This window comes from Scophthalmus maximus, chromosome 14 (genome assembly GCF_022379125.1).
Source record: "Scophthalmus maximus strain ysfricsl-2021 chromosome 14, ASM2237912v1, whole genome shotgun sequence".
Lineage (NCBI taxonomy): Eukaryota > Metazoa > Chordata > Actinopteri > Pleuronectiformes > Scophthalmidae > Scophthalmus > Scophthalmus maximus.
In genome coordinates, this window is record NC_061528.1 from 5585220 (window position 1) to 5609693 (window position 24474).

The 24474-nt window shown below is 46.8% G+C and overlaps 1 protein-coding gene across 2 annotated transcripts in view; it reads left to right on the forward strand.

Annotated features, from left to right (window-relative positions):
• Window positions 1-789: 789 nt before the first annotated feature.
• Window positions 790-24474, forward strand: part of fgf14 (fibroblast growth factor 14) — an 88073-nt gene continuing 64388 nt past the window's right edge. Inside the window, exon 1 of one of the 2 annotated variants that reach the window (XM_035604097.2) lies at window positions 790-1217. In XM_035604097.2, the coding sequence (XP_035459990.1) occupies window positions 962-1217 (256 nt within the window). In that variant the 5' untranslated portion in view covers window positions 790-961. The remainder of the gene's footprint in view (window positions 1218-24474) is intronic. The other variant, XM_035604094.2, reaches the window with a different exon arrangement.

Below are 24474 nucleotides of genomic sequence, written 5' to 3' on the forward strand. Positions count from 1 at the left end.
GGCGGCGGCGTCGTCATGCGGGACAATGATCCCAAGTCGGATCATGACAAAAAAAAAAAAAATCTTTTCCGAGAGCATCGCTGATATGACGGCGCAGGAACCACGTGTTTGACGTAATGGAAAGCCAATTTTTCAATTTAACCCCTCCTCCTCCTCCTCCTCCTCCTCCTCCTCCTGCTGCTGCTGCTGCTGCTCCTGCTCCTCCGCGTCTATTTCTAACGAGAGGGGTCCGACGCCAGAGCGCAAACAAAACATTTTTTTACGCAAATGTTCTCGTGCAGGCGCGCGCCGCACACTTTTGGAGATGCCAGTGGCGCGGTGGTGGTGCTGAGAAGCCTTGAGGAGAAGACCCTCTGCAAGAGAGGAGAGGGGGGGGGGGGAGAAGAAACGCACACTCCAGGAATCACGGACACACACACACACACACCAAGAACCCCGAGCCTGTCTTTTTTTTTTTTTTTTTTTGTGGCTGTGATCTGACCTCCGCCATACGAGCCGGTGTCCTGCGGGAGCAGCGAGAGATTTTTGGGACTTGGATCCGGCAGCGTGGTGTTTTGCTGGGGGCTATCATTGCAGCAGTCCGTGCCTAGGATGCACCCTCCCTCGGCGTTTTGATGCCGTGCAGATCCACCCTGCTCTCCTCCTCAGAGTGATGAACTAATACAGGCAATGCTCTGCTGCTCGGATGCCCGCCGCGTCTCACTGTTCTCACGTTAGTTGGTGTTTTGTTTATACCGGCTGGCCGACCCCCCCCCCTCCTCCACCCCTCGCCCCCCCCCCCCCCCCCCCCCCCCCCCCCCCCGTCTCCTCCCGGTGCGACACATGCCATTGACAGAGTATATTTTCTATTATCGACTAGTTGAGGAGGCATCCTTTATAGCGCGCCAGAAGAAGAAGAAGAAAGCACAACCGTTTGTCGCCAAGTCCGACAGACACAGACACTGACATTCGCGCCACGTGAATGAAAACGCGCAACGGCTCGGATGTGCCCGTTTCTCCTATGATCCGTTTGGTAGCCTTGTCCCGGGGAACCGATCCATTCGTGCTATTATTATTATTATGCAACCGCAAGGATCTCGTCTCTCTCTGGGTGTCTAAGCCTCTGGATTGCTCTTCGCCCAAATCAATGTGGTTTCTTTGGAACATTTTCAGCAAAGGAACGCATATGCTGCAGTGTCTTTGTGGCAAGAGTCTTAAGAAAACCAAGAACCCAAGTGGTAAGCTCGTCGACATCATGCCTGTGTGTGTACTTCCCTCCCGCTTTTCGCTGGAAACCGGCGTTGTGCCATCAGTGTGTGTGTGTGTGTGTGTGTGTGAGAGAGAGAGAGAGAGAGAGAGAGAGAGAGAGACAAGAGTGTGTGTGTGTGTGTGTGTGTGCCTGTGCGGACCTGCGCTATTCGTTTGTTTGTTGTATTGGTGATAGATCTGCAAACATATTTACGCAGCGAGTGGATCATGCAGAGGCGCCGGACAGCACGCAACAACTTATTCTGTGCAGCTCTACTATCGGCGAGCCCAGGTTTTTTGAGTACGCGCAGCGGGCAGGCACGCGCGCCCGCGCACTCTCTCACACACACACACACACACACACACACACACACTGAAAGCCCCCGCTGCATCACCACGGCACCATGATCTCCCAACTTTTTAAATGGCACACACACACACACACACACACACACACACACGAACACACACACACACACACACACACACACACACACACACACACACACACACACACACACAATGCAATTTCAGTGACATCCACACACACAGCTATTCCGTCCAACGTGATCCCCCCCCCCCCCCCCCCCCCCCCAACCAGATTATTCCATCCTCGGGTTCACTGCAGCAGCATCTCTGCTCCTATGCAACACAACCGCTTCTCGATTAAATGGGCTACACTCGCTTATGTTTTCTGCATCATGCCAGCCGGAGGAGACAGACTCTTCCTCTACTTCTTTCATGTCTGTCTCTCGGCTGTTGCCGGGCCAGCGTCTACTGTACTGTGTCATGCGGGTCTGGGGGAACGTGAATTCATACGTGCGAGCACTTTGTTTCTTTGTGTTGAAGAAGGAGCAGCCGAGGTGCGAATGAGACGAGAGAACCGGCTCCACTGCACTGACGCAAAATTCTGCATTTGAGCTGTAGACATCTTTACCATTCATATCTCTTTTTGTGTGTGTGTGTGTGTGTGTGTGTGTGTGTGTGTGTGTGTACAAGCCCTGCATTCATTATCGTACAGTTATTGGATGAAATTTGAGGCCAATCAATCATAACGACGTAGATCTTCAGGGTGGAAGGGGTGTTGCTTCAACAGGCTGTTGCAGGTATAAGGGAAAAGCCTCAGGTTGGAGGACAGCAGGCGGTGCGGGGCTGCTTCATCTCAGGTTGTGGGTTTGAAGACAATGTGCTCAGCAGCAGCAGCAGCAGCAGCAGCACAGTTCCTCCAACACTGCAACTGCAGTGTAGTAGATCATCACACTGAAGCGGGACTGTTTTTGCCATATGCTGATGCTGCAGGAGCAACGGTAAAACAATCCACACCGTGTCATCATGTAAAAGAACACGGTCTTTTATGAAGGCTACACGCTGGTGACAGCCGTCGGATGACAGACAAAGCACAGTTTGCACCACGTTAACGTATAATTCACCATTTCTATACTGAAGACGTGATGAGCTCGAGTGCTAACGACAAATACCTGTGTTTCTCAAAGAGGAAGTCAGACTTTGGGGGGGGGGGGTAATCCTTCACAGCTCATTTTACAACAACATAAACATAATTTGGAGAGATTTCTAGATTCTTCGAACACCAGAGACCCAAAAATAATTGAGAGGGCTGCACAACAAATATGATCCAAGTTGCGTTCCCAAGTTGCATTTGTCGGCAAACAGATTCTTCTTGTTTTTGCAACAATGAAAAAAAGAAGAATCTGTTTTGAAGTCCATCTTTATGAATAACTGTAGACCCACACAATGTGTATCTTTAAAATGAATTTAAGATATTTAACATAATTCAATGTAAATTGCTTCCACACATCTGTCATGTCCCCTCCGACCGCCATGCTCGCTCAACGGAACAACATCTCAATTTGGGGGGGAAAAAAGTTGTCGTGGAGCAAATGGAATCATTTTCATGTTCCAAACGTTTAAAGGACTACTGCAAATATCTCCCAACCCGTGGTGGCACACAACCTGTGAGTTTCTTCGAAAGTTTGCCTTGGCTTTATCGTTATAAAATCTTTATGAAAGGCACAGAGAGATCACAGTCCAAGACAATCCGACTTCATCGGTAAGACCTGTATCTCATTCCACGCTAAAGTTTCGCCTGATATTCTCCCGTTAGAAGCAAATTAGGGGGCGATTTCTTTCGGTATTGTCCGTCGACATTATGTACCCGCGAGAGACTGAGGTCATGTGTGAGTGGAGAGTTTGCCTATAGTTTGTTGTGGTTATGCGTAAAAACCCTGCATGTTTGCTCACTTTCTCGGTGGACACCAGGAAATTTGCCACAATGTAAAGACCGCATTGCCCCTTTAGGCCCTTTTGCAAAATCTGCCTTCAGATAAAGTCTCGCTAAGCCTTAATGGTCACTGACGTGTTCATTTTCTTCCAGCTGCATCCCTGTTTTCCAGCAAGTCGTTTCATCCGTGGTAGCTTTTCCTCAGGGGTTGGTGGTCTGGTACGACTGGCACCGCTGACCTACCCCCCCCTCTCCGCCCTCGTGTCTCGGCGCGGCTACATGTCTTTGGGTGAACGCACTTCATTAAGTCAATTAGCGAGCTCAGTCGGACGGAGGGAGCTGCAGCGAGCGTCACCCCTGCAGCCTGTGCGCGGCAGTCATGATCGCGAGGATGACCACGTAGTTACCACTGTGAAACTTTGAGAAAGTCATCGCATGGTGCACGTAGTGGATGGTGCTGCCTTAATGAGGGCATGTGGTGGTAAAGTTATGTCACGATCCGCCGTGTGCAATGCAATGGGCAGACATTTGATTGGTGCTCGCTGACATATCCGGGGCTTTGTAGTTCTGCAATGGCGTGTGTGTGTGTGTGTGTGTGTGTGTGTGTGTGTGTGTGTGTGTGTGTGTGTGTGTGTGTGTGTGTGTGTGTGTGTGTGTGTGTGTGTGTGTGTGTGTGTGTGTGTGTGTGTGTGTGTGTGTGTGTGTGTGTGTGTGTGTGTGTGTGTGTGTGTGTGTGTGTGTGTGTGTGTGTGTGTGTGTGTGTGTGTGTGTGTGTGTGTGTGTGTGTGTGTCAGGACAGAATTTCAGCGGATGTGTGAAGTCAGTAGCTGGCCTCCTCAGAGTAGCGCAGCAGGGGCTCATTGACAGCACTGTGACAGCGCAGGTCACGGAAAACCCAGGCGTCCACGTGACGGTGGCTCATGGCGTATCAAGCGCAACTCCACTCTATGGTTTGTGACAGAACCAGGAGGCCGAAATGAGGCCTCGGCGTCATAATGCCGTTGCTCTTCCTGAGGTCCGTGGGTGCACCGAGGCTCTGCTCCCAAGCTCGAGCTTCACTTGACACCCACGGAGTCGCGTCTGACTAAAGGTATAACCTTGTTCCGATGCCTGAAAAATCAGGCATGATTGATTATATTTTTATCTGGAATAAAAAATGTAGCACAAATAAACCAGTCTGTATAGATGAACACTGTCTATAAAACCATCAAAACGGCACTGGAGTAAAGATTTAAATATCGGCCACAGGTTGTGTTTACATGGTCTAGAGACATATGGGTTAGATCTCAAATTAATTTCCAAAATCACGCTGGGCTGACAATTTAAAAGAAAAGGGGGCCAGGATTCTCTGAACAGTGAAAAGGATTCTTGATCAATCTGTGTAACACACCCACGCTAGTTTAATTTGTGGAAACAAAGAGACGGCGGCGTAATTAAAGGGGACGGGTGCGATTTCGAAACAAGAACTCCTACAATTTGAATAACAGCACGGTCGGCTAAAAATATCCTCCTCCAACCACAATGGCATGTTGCTAGGTTTCCAACAGTAACATCGCAGCAAGTTTGTAAATGGACCCAACCGCGGCGGCTTTGCCGACAATGCATTTTTATCGGGCTGCCCTGTTAAACAAGTTCAGCAGCAGCTCACGCGATTATTAGGGACGATTCTAAAGCAGTTCTTCCTCGCGCTGGGTCTCTCTCACGGATGAACCCCTTCTTTTCTAAAAATAGCCGACGGCGCACACATGCTCACAACGCAATTTGGTACAGAACAGGACGTTAAAAGTGCACCGTGTATATAGAAAGGAGGGGGGAAAAAAAAACTATTTTGTACTTTGAGGTCATCAAGGACTGGTTTTCTTCCCCCCAGCAGCAGTGTTGTGATTTTTGAGATCATATCGGTAAAGTGGGATGAGGTCACACGTCGCCGCAGTGGATGTATGTCGCGGGTCAACGTGAGGCACTCATCGTTTTTGGGGATGTGATAGTAACGGCGGCATCATCAGTTTTCACGGTGAATTCATTTGGGCCGTCTCTGTCCTGCTCTTGAGAAATATGACCCGCAGTGGTGACAAGATTAAAGTTCCTGGCTGCCGTTCTACTTCTCTCTGAGAGGGAGGGAGGGAGAGGGAGAGAGAGAGGAGAGAGGCTCCATGAAGAGAGGGTGATTAAAAAAAAACAAAAAAACAAGCTGAATTAACATGAAGCCCTTTCCAGGATATTTCCCAGATGTTCCTGCACGGTGAGAGGAATTATGGGACATGCGGTGCTGGCCGGGGGCCCCAAAGGGTGACTCTGGCCACCGGTCCTGCGGGTGAATGGTCTCACAGGCCGGCTGGGGAATAGATCTCCATTTCCCCAAGGTTAGGGTTGGTGGTGGGGGGGGGGGTTCACTAACACCATTAAAGAATGAATCAGTTCTCTTAAGATTGCATCCATTTTTCTTTTTTTTTTGTCTGTGAACACTTAGAATTTGTTAGAAGCTAATTAGGTGTGTCTGAATGAATGAAATAACATTGCCATTATGGTCTATTGTTGTTTTTTGTGTGTTGTAAGCTATAAATTATGTTATAACCAGTATTCTGGATCCCATGTATACATACCAGAGTCACTCGATCAACCCACGGGAAGATTCTGTGTCTTGTGGCTCGGTAAAAAGAAACTCACTGTGCGCTACTGTACCTGCTCAGCACCGGACATCAGACGGACAAAGTGAGCCGCTCGCTGGTGAACATAGCTGAGCTTTTAGCAGCCAGATATTTGCCAAAGGGACGGTGAATATTGGAACTTCATTTGTCAAGTTAAACGGATGCATGTCTCAAAGAATGCCCATGTTGCTGCCAGTCTTCTGGATGTGTAAACTGTCAACTGATCAGCTGTTTGCAAAGAAGTTACCATATCATACTCATGTTTCTGCTGTGGAAGTCTGTGGATGCAGGTTCAAACCATATAAAGATGAACGACATGTCAGCTCCCCCAAAGTGAAGCCAAGACATCTCAATCGCTCCCTGGTGGCTGGCTGCAATATAGGTCATAAACCCAGCCGGCGCCATGTTGGCAAATTGCACATGGGCCAAACTAAAAAGTCAAAGTAAACGGTAAATTACTTTTTTTCCCAAAGATGTTTTTTTTGTTTGTTGACATTTTAGGTAGTTTGAATATTTATTTTCCCGAGTAAGTTCGGCTTTGATTAGCTATTCGATGCCGTAGACTGACTCGCGTCTGGTCGCGTGCGTGTTTTGGTGGGAAAAGTGGTCTGCTCCGTTCATACAGCGGTGCGTGCAAGCTTGAACAGGAACCGCTACATAGGAACAAATACGAGCCGCAGGTAGAATGCGAGTGAGGAGCGACTCTTTGTTGATGGCTTTGTGATCCCAGTCTTGGCTACGGTTTACTACCTGTGGCGTGGGCGACGGCTGCGAGGATCATCATGCGGCTGAATGAGAATTGCAGTGTTGATTAATGTGAATGACGCTGATTTGGGCAAAATTACACGGCTTTGGAAGGAAGCGTTTTATGTGTGTGTGTGTGTGTGTGTGTGTGTGTTTTTTTTCTGTTATCTTTGCTAATCACATGTTGTCGACTTGAGGAACCTATGGTTACAAATGCTCAAAAGAATCTCATACGAGTTCCTTTTTTCTTCGGTCTATGACGACTGCGTCCTCGTCTCTGCGGCTGTTCTGAGTTATGATTTGATAGAGGGGTGAACGCGTATGTAAGCGGCCATGTGCAGATTAAAAGGAACAAGTTCAGATGGTATAGCCAATGGTTCCTCACTTGTATGGTTTGAGAAGTATGTTCACCACAAGACAAAGTAAAATTGCTTCAAACACGCTTTCGTAGGACCATATTGTACTGTATTGTATTATACAGAAATTGTAGTGCTCAACTTAGGCAATTTCATAGGCCATACCCTCCTGTTACTGCTCCGCTCGTCAAGCTTTCCTTCTTGCACGTTGGGGGGCAGATTTACCACCAACAATTTCTTTTCATTAGGTTTTCAAATGGCAAGTCACTGATTTGAGAGGCTGACCACGCGGCGCTCCGTTCAATCAACTCCTTGATCAGAAGAATTATAGTCATTATAGTAACACCGCCAGGAAGGAAAGTTTTCTTTTCAAGATCATCTAATGGACAGCGAGTCATGGGCTGGAGTGAATCATTGTTTCAGGCTGACAGCCGGAGCATTGGCAACATTGGCTTTCAGCCTGGCTACTACAGCAAGGAAGTAAAACCACCTGGTTGCAAGCAGACAGGTCCTGATCTAGTTGGGAGGAGAAGAAGAAGGACACTGAATGGCAGTCAAGTCCCGGAGTTCTCTCCGCAGAGTCGGATTGGTCATCAGCTGCACTGCTGGGCCAGTGGAACATAACAAAAATCCATAAGGTGGTTTACTGCCATTGACCGTCTCTTCACCAACACGCCACACGTCGCAAGACCCGAGCGCTAGCTGGCTGTCGCGCGGTGGGACAGATGCCGCGGTGGATGTGCTGTTTTGAAAAGGAAGGAAATTGAATTGGTGCGACGTTCGGCGAAGATGTGCCCGTCGCCTGTGAAGTAATTTCTCTTACGGGTAGTAATCAAGCCGAATTAGCTGTATGTGGAAAATAATTGCAGCTGATGTTGGAGCAGACCTACGCACACTCTCTCATCCAGCCCTGACACTTTTGACTCCGCTGTTCCAACGGAGGTTTTGCAAATGGTCGACTGCTTCAGTTAAAAAAAATACAAATGTATATACTGTGTTTTATGAAAATATTGTATCACTATTGTAGTCACTTTTTTTAATATCACCTTAAACGAATCTACCTTGTATTTGATACTGTTGAAGACTCAGTACTTTTGTACAATAATTCTGTCTTAAAATCAAAGACACTGGTGTGAGTTCAAGCCTCTTTTCTTTCCTTATTTTGAATCAAGGACTTCCTAATTTCCCTGACCCCGGGAGCTGATAACTGCATGTACCGAGGGCATGCTCCGCTCTGATAGCTCAATCCTTTTTACCACCAACACTGGGAGGGAAATGGAAGGCGCAGCTCAAGAATAGTCATCACAGCAGGATAGTGTGTAGCCCGCGCTTTCCCCCACTTGGTTTCTCTGCCCCGTGTCTTTATGGAGGCTCCATAAATCATCTGGTAATTTGGCTCATCCTCTGCTCCGTGACATATCCCCCCCCCCCCCCCACCAATCTGTTGTGTGAGGAGCAGCGGCGTCACAGAACTGTACACAGGTTCTCTCAAAACGCACACGACACATATCTAATAGATCTCGGAGGATCGGACTCGTGACAGCTGCCGTGGAGCCGCACTTCGATGTGTCTTGCCGGGGCTCCCGAGGTCTGCACCGCGCTCTGACTCACAACCAAGTGACAAAATGATGAGAGGGAGACGAAGAGCGCGCGCGAGAGAGAATAACGCAGCCGCGGTGTTCGATTACTTATTGTCTGTGCCGGGGAGTTTGAGCAGTTGTGCAGCGGAGTTGACAGACAAGGCCGCACGCTCCCTTTTTTGAAGTTCATCGCCGTTACCTACAAATTGCCCGGCGAGGTGTCACGGATGCCTTCGTGCGCAAATGATGTTAACACTTCGAGCGCGGATGAGAACATGTTAAACGAAGCTCTGTCTTGTCTGAATACCTCTGCAGTTCCATTGGATGGGAGTGGCACCGTGCGCACATCCTTCTGCTCTGTTGATGGTGATAGAGACCAGAAATGATTTTGCTGTATTCTTAATTGTGACATTAGCCAACCGGTGCCTTTAATAGTCATAGAGAATCCCCCTGACATTTATGGTAAATCTCACCATGGAGGAATCGGTCTGGGTGTGTTCTTTTTTGTACGTATGTTGAAATTGCAGCGTTGACAATATTTTGAGATTTTTACTTTTATGTTTGACTTAATTCCAAACTTTTAATCTTAGCAGTTGTATGTATTTGGCCCCTGATATTACATTTTATCCAGTTCCTGACTAATGTACAGTATGATGAAATTCTGTTATAATGGTACCATTACTTTCTTTGGTTTAATGCACCGAAACTGTAAAAACAGTTTTTTTTAACCCGTCTCTATTCACTGGCAACAACTGTCAAAATTACAACTTAACTCCTAAATAATCCTCTCACCCGCTGACATCACCTCGTTAGAATGAAAGCTGACACGATCACAGTGGAGAGGTTTTTACAGGGAGTATTTAACCTCTGCCGGAAAGAAACCCTGAAGGGCTATGATTTCCGCTTTGCGTGTCAACGTAACGCAATCCGAGGAAGCCGTGATGGTGTGGTTGTTTATATGAGAGGCCATATCAGTGGCCCCCAGAGGCAGGAAGTTGTGCCATATATATTCAAAAGGCTCATTTAAAAGAAAATATCACTTGTTCTACGAAGAGCAGGATGCCCTTGTCTTAGGATCCTCTTTAATACGCTCTCGTATACTGAATTCCGTTATCCCAGATCTCATCATACATTTCATCCATAATTTTAATAGATGGGATACGCGTTTCTTAATGAACTCTAAAATACACTGTAAACAGTTGCATCATAGCAGATGATTACTTTCGGTAGAATTATGTATTCCTCTATCTGCCACGGCTGTGCACTGTCGAAGCATGTGTATGCAAAAAACTACGCAGGTCCAGAATATTGATCAGGCTTGATGGAAATACTGGAAAAAAATGCAGCTGATAAGTAACTGACGTGGAACATATGAACCAAATACTGGCAACACGCAGCAAGGTGGGCAGTGGCGTAATAGGAAAGCAACATTAAAGGAAATGATTATATTATATCATTTTTGATATTGTCATTTTAATGCTGCCAAAAAGATTTGGCTGCTCCTTTTTTAATTTTTTTTTATTATAATAAAACCTGTTGATATTTTACCTGCTGTCAAAGCGGGGACACACTTTGCTCTGAGCTCTGGCGGCTGAAGTGTTAAGAGGCAGACGGAGTGAGTCCATGTGTTATATCGTTAGCAGGCCCGTCGTCTCGGAGCGGGATACAATGCAGTCCCATTAGCATGTTGCTGGTGCTACCCGACGAGAAGGTTAGGTCTCGTACCCCGTGGCTCTGATGACAGAATTGTAGCGTCTCTAACCTTTATCAAACACACCGGGTAGAACATACCGTCGTGCGTGCGAGCGTGTGTGTGTTAATGTTTGCTATTGAGCTACGTGTAACTACAAATCACGAAGCCAGAGGCCTGCGGGGAGAAATGAGGACTGTTGCCGGGGGGTGTGGCGGGGGGGGGGGGGGGGGGGGGGGTCAGCTGCGTCTGCGTCTTTCCTGTGCTGGAAGTACATTTTCAATGATTTGATTATGATTGATTGCTGATCTGATTTCATGACTCACTGTTGGCCTGCAGCTCATTTATTACCGTTGTCCATCATCTGGCCGTGCTCCCCGCTGATTCGCTTCCCTTCTCTTGCACTCTTCCTGTCCTCTCCTCTTGTCTTTTTGTCAAATTGCAATTTGCTTTGTTGGTATGAGCATAAGAAACATACAGTATTGCCGAGGTGGGTTGCTCACGGTTTGTAATGGTAACGTAGTCGTTCAAAATGTAACAATAAAAAAGAAGAAGACAACAAACGGTTTGCACATTACCACATAGTTTATGACAATGAAAGAAAACCTTAAAATAGTGAAGAAAACATATGAAAGGAGCTCACTGTAGTTTCTTGTGGTGCTCTGCTGGTTTTCTCTCCAGCTGGAAACCCGCTCGGACTATTTCGCTGCTTCTACGACTGAGTCATGTTTGGTTTGGGCTTTTGCTGAGTTCTTGATATTTACGTTTTAAGTCTAGTAGAGAACTTGGTTTCTTGTTTCTTTCAACATGCAGGCTGGTTGTCTGATTGACCTGGTTGTAGTCACTCAGTCTGTCTCTCTGTCCATGTTTCACGCCACTCACCGCTCCTCCGATCAGCTGCCTCTCGGCGGTGTCTGTTCAGAGATCAGAGATTGAGTTCTTGTGTCCAATGTCCAATAGTTTATGTGCTTTTTTTTTATTTTCATTGGAAAAAATTTGGCTGGTTCAGATGCTTATGAATTCTCTGCTGACTTTAGCCATGAGTGAAATTGTGTCGTCACAATTACAAAATCGTGACTTTGACATGATACCAGCCTAAATATGTCGAGGGCGATAACGAAACCGAAAACATCAGAGAAAGTGATGAAATAGATATGATGGCGCATGGGAGAGAGAAATCCAGATGTAATTGTCATCATTAAATCTAATTTGACTAAATAGAAAAACTGCATAGAGCTGCGCCAAAAGAGGTCCAATGAGTAGTTGGTGAATTACCGTAGTGTGCAGACTCACCATGACGTTCCAGACTTGCTGTGATTATCATTTACTGTATGTGTATCATTTCCAGGCTGTTGTTGATCTGCATGCTTGTGAAGGCCTAGTTTTTTAGGCTACTGTTTCTACTGTAAACCCAACCGTCACGCAACTTTCACAGTCGGGCTTCGCGGCGCCTGTGGCCTTCGCCCCCGAACGACAGAACGTCACATTCCGCTCCTCGTGTCCTGCTTTGTCGAAAAAAAGCTGCGGACTGTCGACGGGAGCGCTTGTATTAGCAGCTTAGACAGTTAGCCGCCATGCCTCTGGTCTTGTTGTCACCATGAAAGCTAAAAACAGTTGGCACGCCAACTATGCCTGCAGGGAGCTGCGCGCGCGCGCACACACACACACACACACACACACACACACACACACACACTCTACCCTGCTGCCCCACATCAACACAACACGTAAGAATGACTCCACGCATTAAAACACTACCCTGTATTTTGGTATTTGAAAAATACCTTTCTGGTATTTGCTACTATGCTACTGGTGTGGACCAGACTATTAATGCAGCAGAGGGGTTTTCTGGCACAAAAAAGAAGTTGAACTTGCCTCAAACCTGTTTCTCCAGGCCACGCCGCGCGGCGTCGGCCGTCCCGGTGCTGCGATGGCCAATCAGATACGTTCAAGCTCACATAGCTGGTAGACTTGTAAATCGAACCTTTTATTTTAATTTTAATGCGTATACCCCGCCGTCATTCTAACATCCTCGAAACATTAAAATGCTTACTCATATCTCAAACCCTGAGTTTTGCCTTTTTTTTTTACTATGGGATAGCCCTTCAGATTGATGGCTCTATTACTGACACAGGACGTGAGGGATCACATGTAGTTGTCTCACTGGTAACTGGTAACAGTCAAACCCCCCCAACAAACGCCCCTTCTCCTTCTTATGGTCGAGGGGAATTCTCTCTTTCCAGTCGGCAGGAGCTGCGTCTCACTGGGTTACAGGTGTTCATGGCTCTCGTTTGGATCTGGTTCCAAACGATTCATGTTCATTTGTTGAATATTTCCCGAAAAAAAAGGGCACATATTTAAATCCTTGTGTTTCCCGGTTTCGCGCGCACGCACACACACACACACACACACACACACACACACACACAGACACGCACACACGCACGTCGTCGACATCAGTCTGCCTCTGTCACTCCTCCCTCCACTACTCTGTGCAGTGCTGGAGGTTGTGTGGTGGCTACGGTGTGCTGTGTAGATTTTTTGCTGCAGTGCAGCAGGCAGTATTGTGCTGCTGCCTCTGTCTTTCCCCAGCTCCCTCTCCCTCTCCCTCTCTCTCCCTCTCTCTCTCTCTCTCACTCCGTGTCTGTCTCTCGCTCCCCGTATGCATTCATTTTTGCGTGCATCGTTCGCGAGCAGAACACTTACAGACAGTTTGGCTGTTTCAGAAAAAAGAGGAAGAAAGAAAGAAATGGCACTGGCCCCACGAGCGTCCGTCTCAGTCATCACGCCGCACGAACCCGGCACTGTGTTGCTTTTCCCTCCTCTGCGTAGCTTTGTCAACATTCTTATGGGAACCTTTCGGAAGTTCCGATTTTTTCGTTCTTGCTTTTCCACCATTTGCAAATCCCTGCCTCGAAGTTCAGTCCCCGCAGTTTGAGGCTGCGTGGTCTGCTCGTGGCTGTTGTCCTTTATTCTGACAGGGGGGGGGGGGGGATAATGGGATGAGCAGTGACTAAGTAACCTGTTTGTGGGTTTGAGTGCACGGCACTCTGTGGAGCAAAAGGCCAGTTCTCCTCCGTCACGCACGAGGCCGCAGACGGCGAGGCACTCGGGTACCGTGTGGCGGGGACCAGACCGACACAGCACCGGCGGACAGAGTGGAAACCCCCAAAAAAACAGAACAACATGTCGCCGCAAGTCACGCAACCATCGTCTCTCCGAGTCCTTTTGGTTTCAGCGTCTCGCGCGGTCTCACGCTAACTGCTGCGTTCCCACACAGGGCCGTTTATTACGTCGCCGTTTGGCCAGCGCCATTACGCCGCGATGGCGACGGCACTTGACACGCGTGGCAGGTCCCCTCCAGTCAGCTGAGGAGGTGTCAGTGCTATCTGCGGTTATCTGCATGCTGCAGGGCTCTGGTGGGTCGTTACAAGTGGGTGACGGGCGGGGTATGCGAGCGCGTGCGGGTGTACGCGGGCGAGGAGGTGGCGGCAAGTGCCTGTGTGACGGGGGTGGGAAAGGTCGCGGCGAGCTCCGCGGGACATTGGTGTCAGGGGCGCGAGAACTTGAGCAGCGGTGGAAAAGGAATAGACTTATTCTAAACTCTATTAAAAACTATTAGCAATTGTGACAAACAGACAAACGAGCAAACAAGCCATAGATCCGGGGATAGACCTTTGCGAGCCGACATGGAGACGACATCTTTTGCTAAGGTTGTGGAGCGGCAGGTACGTAAGGCGTTGAAGGCTGAAGGAGTGCATGGTGAGTCCCGGCAGAGAGCTCTGCGAGTCCTACCGTAACGTTCAACAAAAATACACGTGTTGTCCTTTTCGAAAATAATACCTGTCGCGACAGAGGACCGGTGTAACACGGGACACTTTTTTCCCCAGTGCGGAGTACGGGTGGTCGGGAATAGTCTCCGGCATATTGAAGAAAGCGCATTGGAAGTGACTTCAACTGCGTACGAGCCGGGGTGAAGTCTCACCAGTGCAGTCTGCTCCCACACCAATAAAACCAATCACTGCATTGCAGGCGATCAGACTTGAAGGTCACACTTTGTAGTGTGCATTAGTGCGAGCATGTTTGCGCGCCTTTGTGTGCGCGGTCGGCCCATTATGTGTGCAATGATTCTGGAACTTGTTCTGTGTTATTTCCGCCTGCATGAATTATGGATCCCTATTATTTTTTTTGAGGCCAAAATAGGAGAGCAAGCAGCTTGTCGCACGGCTGTGGATGGAAACACCTTCTCTTCTCGTCTCTTCTCCTCTCTGCTTCTTTTGGCAGGCCTGCGCTCTGTCCGCCGTCTCCAAGGCCAAACATTCATGGCTGCCTTTTGTGACGCTCTCAATGGAATCATCTCTTCTCAGGCATAACTTCTCCGAGTTATATAACGGCTCAAAGACGGGTGATGAAGCACATGAAGTCAATTAATGAAAAAAAATGAATAAAAGTCGACCAGTATTTAAAAGAGAGAGCAGATGTGAGGACGGGTTACCTCTTTGTGTTTTCCACCCAAAATGGCCAATATATTTACCGCGAATAAACAATAGAATTTACAAATGTTCTTCTCATCACACATTGTTGAAAAATGACAACATGTGACTGATCTGCTCAAATGCCTTACAGCCATTGAAATGTTAAGGAAGTCGGGGCAGGTAAAGAAATAGGAAAAGATGGTTTACCACAGCTGTGGGTCTGTCCACTGTAGCACAACTGTAGTTTCCTTGTTTGAGTGTCATCTGTGTTAGTTTTTGCCAGACGCACCCCCCCCCCCCCCCCCCCCCCCCCCCCCTTCTCTGGTCTACATTTCAGAGAGGATCATTAAAATAATAAGTGGAGTCTGATTGTGTATCCCCCTCGAAAACAAGACGGGTAAAACAGATCGCTCATCTCACCGGAGCAGCGATGTTATTGTCTGTAGACAAATGGGAGAAGGGGACGTCGGGGTTTTAAGTTCATCAATTTTAATTCAATTTCTGCGCCGCTTTCCGGGTAAATCTTGTCCAGAGTGCTTTGGAAGATGTCTTGTGGATGTTTTTTTCCTCCGTTATGGGTTTACACCGTGTTCTAATGATGGCTGTTGAGCCTGTAGCAGCCTAAATCTATGTGAGGAATGATTTTGCAGTGTGAATGTGGGAGTGTGTGTGTTATGAGACAGTGTGTACAGCGCAGGGAGAGAGAGAGAGAGAGAGAGAGGATCTGAACCAAGGAGCCTCACAGAACCTCGCTTAGGCAATAGCCAAAATCCCCAAAGCTGAGTTGAGGCAAAATCACTTTTTGAGTGATTATACTCGCTGCCAAACCCTCCGATCTCAGCTTAGCTGCTTTCATCAAAGGACACGTTTGCGATTCATAACCAGTGGGACCAGTCTGTAACCGAACAGTTGTGTATTATTAAAGATATAAGCAGGGAACGGAAGGGCAATATGGATTTTCAGCAGGGAGGGACAGGTTATCAGCATGTCATTATGTGAATAGAACTGCAAGCTGCAATCATGTCATTTGACAGATGTCTGACATTTCTTTTCTTAAGGGGTTTTGTTTTCTGAGGCAGCTTGACTCATATTTCGATATGTAGTATCGATATTTAAACTCAATAAAAAGGTATAATGCTCATTGTCCTACACCAAGGGGCTTAGAGTTTTGCAAGGCCTTGTCTGAAGTTCATCTTTAAAAAATAATAATAATAGGGCTAGTTATTTAAAAAATAATCCAAATGAATATTGCATAAATCTTAAGTGGAAAATTGATTGATAGAACCGTCTGGAGCAGAAAACACAATGCCTGAAAATCAGTTTATTGCTATACCGAAGAAAGAAAACTGTTTAATTACATAAATTGGTCACAATAAATTAAGACATTACGTAGTTTTTTTCAACTCTAACTCAAATTAACGAGTTAAGATAATTGATTACTTTAATTTGAACAAACTTAACAATTTCCTTTTTAAAAAAAGAAGAAGAAACAAACAAATTCTAGGTTTCAGTGGGAAGTGTGATTTAATTTGGATGCAACCTGAGATGCTTCATGACCTGAGAGACCCAACACAGGGTCACAAACTCCTCTCAGCAAGTGCTGCAGCCGTTTGCACACGTAAACGAGAAGTTACAAGAAGTCTGATCGAATCTCCTTCCTTTGTTCAAACCGAAACTCTTACAACCATGTGAAGAATAGCACGGGGTTTAGTTGTAACAGCCTATAGGCAAGATGCATTCATAAGGAGGCCTTCACGACTCCGTGGGAGGTCAGACGTCCTCTGTGAGTTCGTCTAGTGGGCGGAGGGTTCGTGAAATCGTGAAGAAATGCAAGGAAACTGAAATATTACAGTGGTGACCTAACTGTCTGACCCTCCCCTGTTCATCACTGTGAAATATCCACCCCACCATTTCCAATAGATCAATGGGGAAGCAGCCATTCAAGCACTCGCGGTGAGGAATACTATAATATTCTTCTCCAGGTGGACTGATTTGTGAGACGCTTGTTTCCTCGTATTGAACATTTCGTGCATGGAAAGAAATCTATGATCCATTTACCGTAAATTGAGATGAAAGGGTATTGACAGTGCTGTCAGTTGACTAATAGAAAAAAAATAACTGACTACATTATCCGTACTGTGTGCGAAAAGACTGAGGGACGGGTGTTAAATTTTCCAAGGAAAAAGCTAAGCGAGAGAGGAAAGGTGAAGAGTGACTTTCCCCCTGCATCTCCCGAGACTTCGCATGACAGACGATGCCAGAAAGAGGAGTCGTTGATAACGATCAATGGAGCACAGAATCAATTTTTTCTGACCGAGTGTCTCCGCAGCTCACAGAGGTCGCGGCCCCCGGCGGAGGTGTAAAACTGTCTGGACCTGTTAAGACCCCGTCTAAATCGCGGATGGATATATTGTGGAGAGAAGTGATCAGTTGATGACTGTGCTTTGCCTTTGACCACGTGAGAACATATGGTCATTTCTTATTGCTGCTCCTGTCATACCGACTGGACAATTTGGGTTGAAACCATGTTTTCGGTTGATCCGAATGGGTAAACATGCGAAGAAATCTGACAGAGTACTGGCGTAAGCAGTCTTTCACCCACGGACTTCTTTCTGAGAGCATGTAGATGATTGTTAGACCACTTAATTCCCTCTAGATTTTCAACTTGACGTTTTTCCATATCTGTTTGAGATGCAAAATTAGACAAAGAACATACTGCGATGGTGATAAGTCCGTGAAGTTGGTAGCCTTTCGACCGAGAGAGTAGATGTTTCTAGTCTGGATCAGCGTTGCACTGAAAACATCCTGGCTCAAGCTCCTCACGTAAAGGGAAAGTTCAGTGATTTTGACAAGTGGCGTTGTAGGAGTTACTTATGCATAGTTAGTGGGGTTAGGGTTAGGAGATGGTGATCGGCGATGTCATTTAACGGAGTTTGGAGGGGAAATGGAAGTAGCGTAAGAAAAAAATACATCCTTTAGCGTACAATTGAACGCATATATGTATTTTTCAGGTGACGTTTTAAAATGTGGTGAAAAAGACGTTTTTCCGGACTGTGACTTGCGCTACTTCCATTTCCCCTCCAAACTCAGTGAAATGACATCGCCGATCACCATCTCCATGAGGTGACATATTGACTATGCGTAAGTAACTCGTGCAACCCCACTTCAAAATCCCTGAACTGTCCCTTTAACGCAGAGATAGGTTGTATATCTTAAAATGCTCAACCATCTCTCTGAAGATGAGAGGCAGCGCCGAGACAGGGGTCCTTAGAAAAACAGACGAGCAGGACGGAGAAAGTAGAGTGAAACTAAACTTAATTTGGCACATATCTAATGTGATTCTGTGTAATTGCGAGGTAGCATGGATCTGCAGCCGCAGACTCCAGTCTCTGATCGGTGACGCAGGCGGCGCGGCGGCGGTCCGAATGAAAGGGGCAAACCCAGGTTGAGCGTGCCGCGCGTGGGGCGTTTTCTGTACAAAAGGCCCATAACTAACGCAATCATATCGCAACGTGATCCAGATGATGGGGTTCTGGCGTCGGGGGTTCCATTGCGCTAGTGTGTTTTCTTTTGGACGTACTGTGCCTTGCAGTGGTGTGTTTCAGTGGCGTCTTATTTTCTCTAACCGACTCCGGTGATTGATTGATCCGATCGCTCTATCTGTGGCCCCCGGGGGCTTTCAGCTTGTTCATTGTTCACTTGTCTGTCCGTTGGTATGACACCCCCAAAAAGCAGGGCCTCATGCACGGGCGGCTTATGCCATGTGGTGGCTACATACATGTTTCCAATTGTCAACAGACACTGTACATTAAGTCAAGCATTAACCTAACTTCCATTGGTCTCCTTTGTGTAAGCTCTTTGCTGCCTTGAGACGTTTCCTTGCCTTTTTAAGCCAACAGGCTAATCCTCTGCAGCCACTGCGGTGGGGTCCTTATCTACCTCTTATCTGTGTCTGGTGCACTTTATTTCTTTTTTTCCCCTCCTCCTCTGCTGTATCACTTTTCCCCTCGCAAGGGCAACGTCGGCTCCCCTCGACCCGCACCAAAGCGACCCGTCAGTAAAATCTGATCCTTTCCACACGGAGCAGGTCTGGTCTTCCTCGCATGCCAAAGTCTCGTTGGTGGGGGCCCGAATGTCCTCCCGGCGCCCTCCAACTCCAACACGGCAGCAAGAAAAAGGTCTCCCAATATCTCCGCCGTAACTCTAGATTCTGTCGACACTGACAAAGAAGCTCGCGACAGCAGGGGGATGCATGCATTCTTCACTAACCAAATCAGCAGTCTTTTTTTCTGAGCGGGGAGGGAAAAAAGGGAGCAGGAATGAGGGTGTGCGGCAATCATGGATCAATGCGAGCTCGAGCAACATTTTGCCAGATCCTAGACTTGATAGTGATAGAATGAGCACTGACAGGAAGACTGAGCCCACTGTTGAACCTCCCCGGTCATTGAAAAATGGAAAATCATCGCGTGTGGGCCCCAGACAGACAGACAGAGACTGTTGACGAAGGAGGAAAGTTCCGATACCAGACAGAAGATTGTGCTTTGTTACTCTTTTCATTTTGTGTTGTGCAGGAGAGAATTGCTTCACCCTGATAAAACTGTTGGTAATGAAATTAGCCTGTCTAGCAGCTTGACGGGTGTGTGGTTTTGAAAGGACGTAAGAGGGTGGTTGATCATGTCCATGTGCTCCTGCTGTACAGTCCAGACTATATCCTGCTCCATCACTACTACTCCAATATAATCTGATTTAATACCTAATACCTTTGACCATTGCTGGCTTTTCCTCCCGGGTAATGTTTTATTTTCCTTTGACATTGTATTCTTACTACAATAGTTGAAGCAAAATATCTGCCGGTGATGATTTGAAATGAGCAACAGCAATAACAATAAGTGTCAACAGCAGGTTTGCCCCTAATGATATTAAAGGTTTGACTTTGGTTTCCTTGCAGCGTAGATAACGTGCCGAGTAGCGTCCCGGCTAAATCCATTTGCCGCGTGATTCACTGATTCGCGCTGGTCCTCATTTGATTACCTCGTTGACGTGCGACGTTGGCAGCAACGTTGATGGCAAGGAAAGGTAAGAGCAACTGACAAGGACACTCGGCGAAGCACCAAGGTCCTTGTGTCGTGTACACACCCTACACCATGTCACGCCTTGCTGCCGAGCTCCTCAGAAAACTGCCTCCTCAGACTCTTTACATTAATATGTGTTTTGAGCTGATCTTATTAAAGGGTGCTGGGATAAACATAGATTGAGGAGCAGACCCCTGAACAATGTTATGTATAGTGGTTATTTATGAAGGAGTGGGTGACGGGACACCTGAGGGTTAATGGTGCTGATGTAAGATTACAACATAAGCAAAAAAAAATAAAGAATCCATCAGTGTAGTGTAGAGGCACAACATATTCATTATATCAGTTAGTAAGCAGACTTTTTTTTAAATGTTTGTATGTGTGTGTCATGAAATATATCTGTTTCACTGTAGAAAACATATATTTCTTTTTATTTCGAGTGATTTCAGTCGTCCATCACGGCAACACCCTCCGGCGTAAATGTGTCAGCCGGCGTCAAAATCGTGTCCGCAAGTGAGCTGACAGACTGAAGCTGTCGCTTCGTTTCAATTCGGTGACCGCGGCAGGCGCCTGTAAATATGAACGTGACTTATACATGTTGTGTGGTCCGAGGTCTCAGGGTTAACGGGTTTATCCACATTATGTCATTGTGAGGGAAGGATCATGGCTCTTTTATGGCTCATTATATCACGCGGAAGAGAGGGGCCCATATGTCCGGGCCCATTCTCATTGCCTTGCCGTGCGACGTGATTTATAGGGCATATAAGCCATGTGATAGGATGAGCTACATGCGGCCATTGGTCCGAGCTTCAGAACATAAAACGTTCTGTCTGTTTTTCTGATGGGGGGGACAACAAGGGGAGATTTGTGGTCTTGCTGCTCTTCTTCATCCCGTTGAAGTGGAAAAAAAAATACTATAGTTGATTATCACTGCAGATACATTTGTGTTAAATGTCGTCTTATTCTGAATCAAGTGAACACCAGTAGTATTGTCAGTAGCACAACAGCAAACTTTATCATACATTTTTATTTTTAATGGCATTTTTGTGGATGCAAAACATTAAGAGTCTACACAACCATGATGATGGCCCTGTCCTGAGGCACAGTGGTGCCTTGAGCTGAAGACTAATGTCAACATGCTTATGTCAGGCAGATTGAATGTGTACTATATTATATTTGTCTTTTAGCATTTTAACATTTGAGGGACTGACCGGCAAATACAACATTTCTATCCCTACATCTACACCGCTCGCATGGCTATAAATCATATAGCGAGAGTCTTGCGACCCCGTTCCAAGGCCTGGGTGTGACCGCAACACGGATTTATTAAACTTTGAATGGCATAAAAAAAAAAGAAGTTCCAAATAATGTTACGATATATTTATATTTTGATACCAGCGCCAGTTGGCATCCATTCTTTGTGTTAATGTGAGTAGCTAGTAGAAAGAAGCACAGTGAAAAGAAGGAAAACCCTTGCTGGCTTCATGCCCAGCAACATTAGTGTTCATTCAAAGTCCTGACTGAGCCGTGGCTAATGTTAGCTGTAGCACATTGCTGGGATTCAATGCGGTGAGACTTTATACCCATTATATGTAGGGCAACAGGATAACGTTCGTAAAGAAATTATCCTTTCCACGAGTAGGAGGCTTGTTGGCAGGCCTCCTAGTTAGCCTGGGGCCTTAGCAGTTAGCAGTGACTAAGTCGTGCCCTCCCTCCAAGCTAACCTCTTGAGTATTTTCCTTCATTAATCTTTCTGAGAAGCTGAAATAGGTGTTTTAATGCGTGTAACATGTTTTAGTAAAAACAATAAGACTCAATAAAAGCAAGCAAACAAACAAACAAACAAAGCTAGCAAAGGGGGCAGAGCTCGCCTTTAGTCGCAGGCAGGAGTGCATCTGGTATTCTCTAGAGTGGCCAGCAGAGGGCGACTCCACCGGTTGCAAAAAGAAGTCTGTTCCTATAGAAGAATGAGAAAAATACTCTACTTCTCATTTCGATTTATAACGTCAGTAAACATCTTTCCTTAGGAGTTTATGGTCTCAATCGCCAGTTAAAAAATCTTCTTCAATATAGCATGATGTTCATTTTGTATATTATGGTCACATTTAGAGTACAATAGACGATGAAGCACAGTTACAATTATTCGAGGCAGTTAGCAGTTAGCATCACGGGCCTTGCCTAAAGGCTCCACACTGGGATGACCTGGAATCGAACCCTGTCCTTCTGTGCCAGAGTCAGCGGTGGAACCCACTAAGCTATACTGGCGAGACCCACCCCCCTTTTGAATGGTTACACTGCTCTAAACTCAAGGCTTCAAATCGTCAGTTGGCGAAACCGATGGTTGACGTCTCGGTTGGTTTGCCACTTTGGTACATTTAACGTTACGAAGAAGAATACAGACAGAAATAACAAACTCTGGGAGGGTCGATTTATTTCTACCCTGACCCGAGGCCGACGGCGAGGGACATACAATTTCAGTTCTCACAATTGTGAAGTTTTTATTCTTTTTAATCTAATGTGAGTCCTTTTCACGAAACAAGGCCGCGGATCCCAGGTGCCAAAAAAGCCACAGCGGTTGCATAAAGATTATAAAACCATTGTCCCGTAATACACGATGTGAACTCGCGTCGAGGGCCAAAGTGATGACTTGCCAGTTCAATCTCCGCTCTAGATGTTGTTTGGAGTTAAATGGCTTTTTGTGCAGAAGCCTGGGTGAAAGCATTAACTATTCAGCAGTGTGTAATGTTTAAAAAAAGGGAGAGTGAAATACTCATTATGGAATTGTCATGGCTCGGGAAAAGTCTCATTTATTGATGCAATGCATGTGACGGAAATTGGGGAGGGGCTCCGCGTGGACAAACATGCTTACGAAACAGCCGGCTCCTGTGGAAGTGTGCTGCGCGGCCTTGTCTCTCACCACTTTTCCCCATGTGCCATATTCTCCGCACAGTAGCCAGGCCACAGCTACCCTGTAAAAGCCAGCACTAGCTTGTATTTTTTTTATATGAATATGTCAGCGATGTTGCACTTGTTAAAAGCCCCGACCAGAAGTCCCACCTGCCGCCACACACGGATACAAGCAGGAAGGTTGCATTTAGTTTCTCGATTATTATCCGAAAAAATGACTTTGTTCCCCCTGCATTTTGCTGTTTTCCCAGTAGCAGCCAATCCCCTGTGTGGTTATCTCAATGAATGGATTCACTACTGCTGTCACAGCAAAAGGCTGTCATAGGTATAGCAGGTGTTATACTGTATGTGCCTGTGTGTGTGTGTGTGTGTGTGTGTGTGTGTCTCTGTCTGTCTGTCTGTCTGTCTGTCTGTCTGTCTGTCTAACTGGAGTACATGAAAAATGCTGACAAGCAGGAATTCAAACTGTTAAGGGTATTTTACTGAAACCTGTGGACTCTTTGTGCTTGTAGTAGTGTGTGTGTGTGTGTGTGTGTGTGTGTGTGTGTGTGTGTGTGTGTGTGTGTGTGTGTGTGTGTGTGTGTGTGTGTGTGTGTGTGTGTGTGTGTGTGTGTGTGTGTGTGTGTGTGTGTGTGTGTGTGTGTGTGTGTGTGTGTGTGTGTGTGTGTGTGTGTGTGTGTGTGTGTGTGTGTGTGTTCGTGTGTTCGTGTTCCAAGGAGTCTGCTTTCATTTCACGTTTTGAATTTCATGCTGTGAATCACCTGCAATCCCCCGGGATTCATTCAACACGATGCTGCTTTTGTTGAGTTGAGCCTCAACCAGGGTCACGCACGCACGCACGCACGCACGCACGCACGCACGCACGCACGCACACGCACACACACACAGAGGGGCACATTGTGCAGGCACACGGACTCATTACTCTGCTTTTCACTTCTAACTGGAGTACCATCAGTTTCCACCTGGAGTCAATTCTAGACTTGTTTCTACTGGGGAATTAATAGAAGGTGTAACTGACTCTGGGTCAGTAATTGTGTGTGTGTGTGTGTGTGTGTGTGTGCGTGTGTGCGCGTGCGTGCGTGCGTGCGTCGTAGAAAGACTCGCCGACGAAATCTGTATTTCTTCATCTTATTTGCACGTTTCCTTCTCCCGCACTGTGTCGTCCGCCTTCACGCTTGAATCGAGCTCCGTGTTGCCGTTGACCGTTTCTCCCACTGCCTCACCTCCACCCCACGAGGAACCGCTGTCGACTGCAAGCGCCGCAATGATCTATTTCACTGCATTCAAAATATGCGTCAATATGTACAGCAACCTTTGTAATAAAGCAGTCGCGGCAAATTTGTTGGAGTGATAAAGTGTATGGGTGTGTGAGCATACACGTGTGTGTGTGTGTGTGTGTGTGTGTGTGTGTGTGTGTGTGTGTGTGTGTGTGTGTGTGTGTGTGTGTGTGTGTGTGTGTGTGTGTGTGTGTGTGTGTGTGTGTGTGTGTGTGTGTGTGTGTGTGTGTGTGTGTGTGTGTGTGTGTGTGTGTGTGTG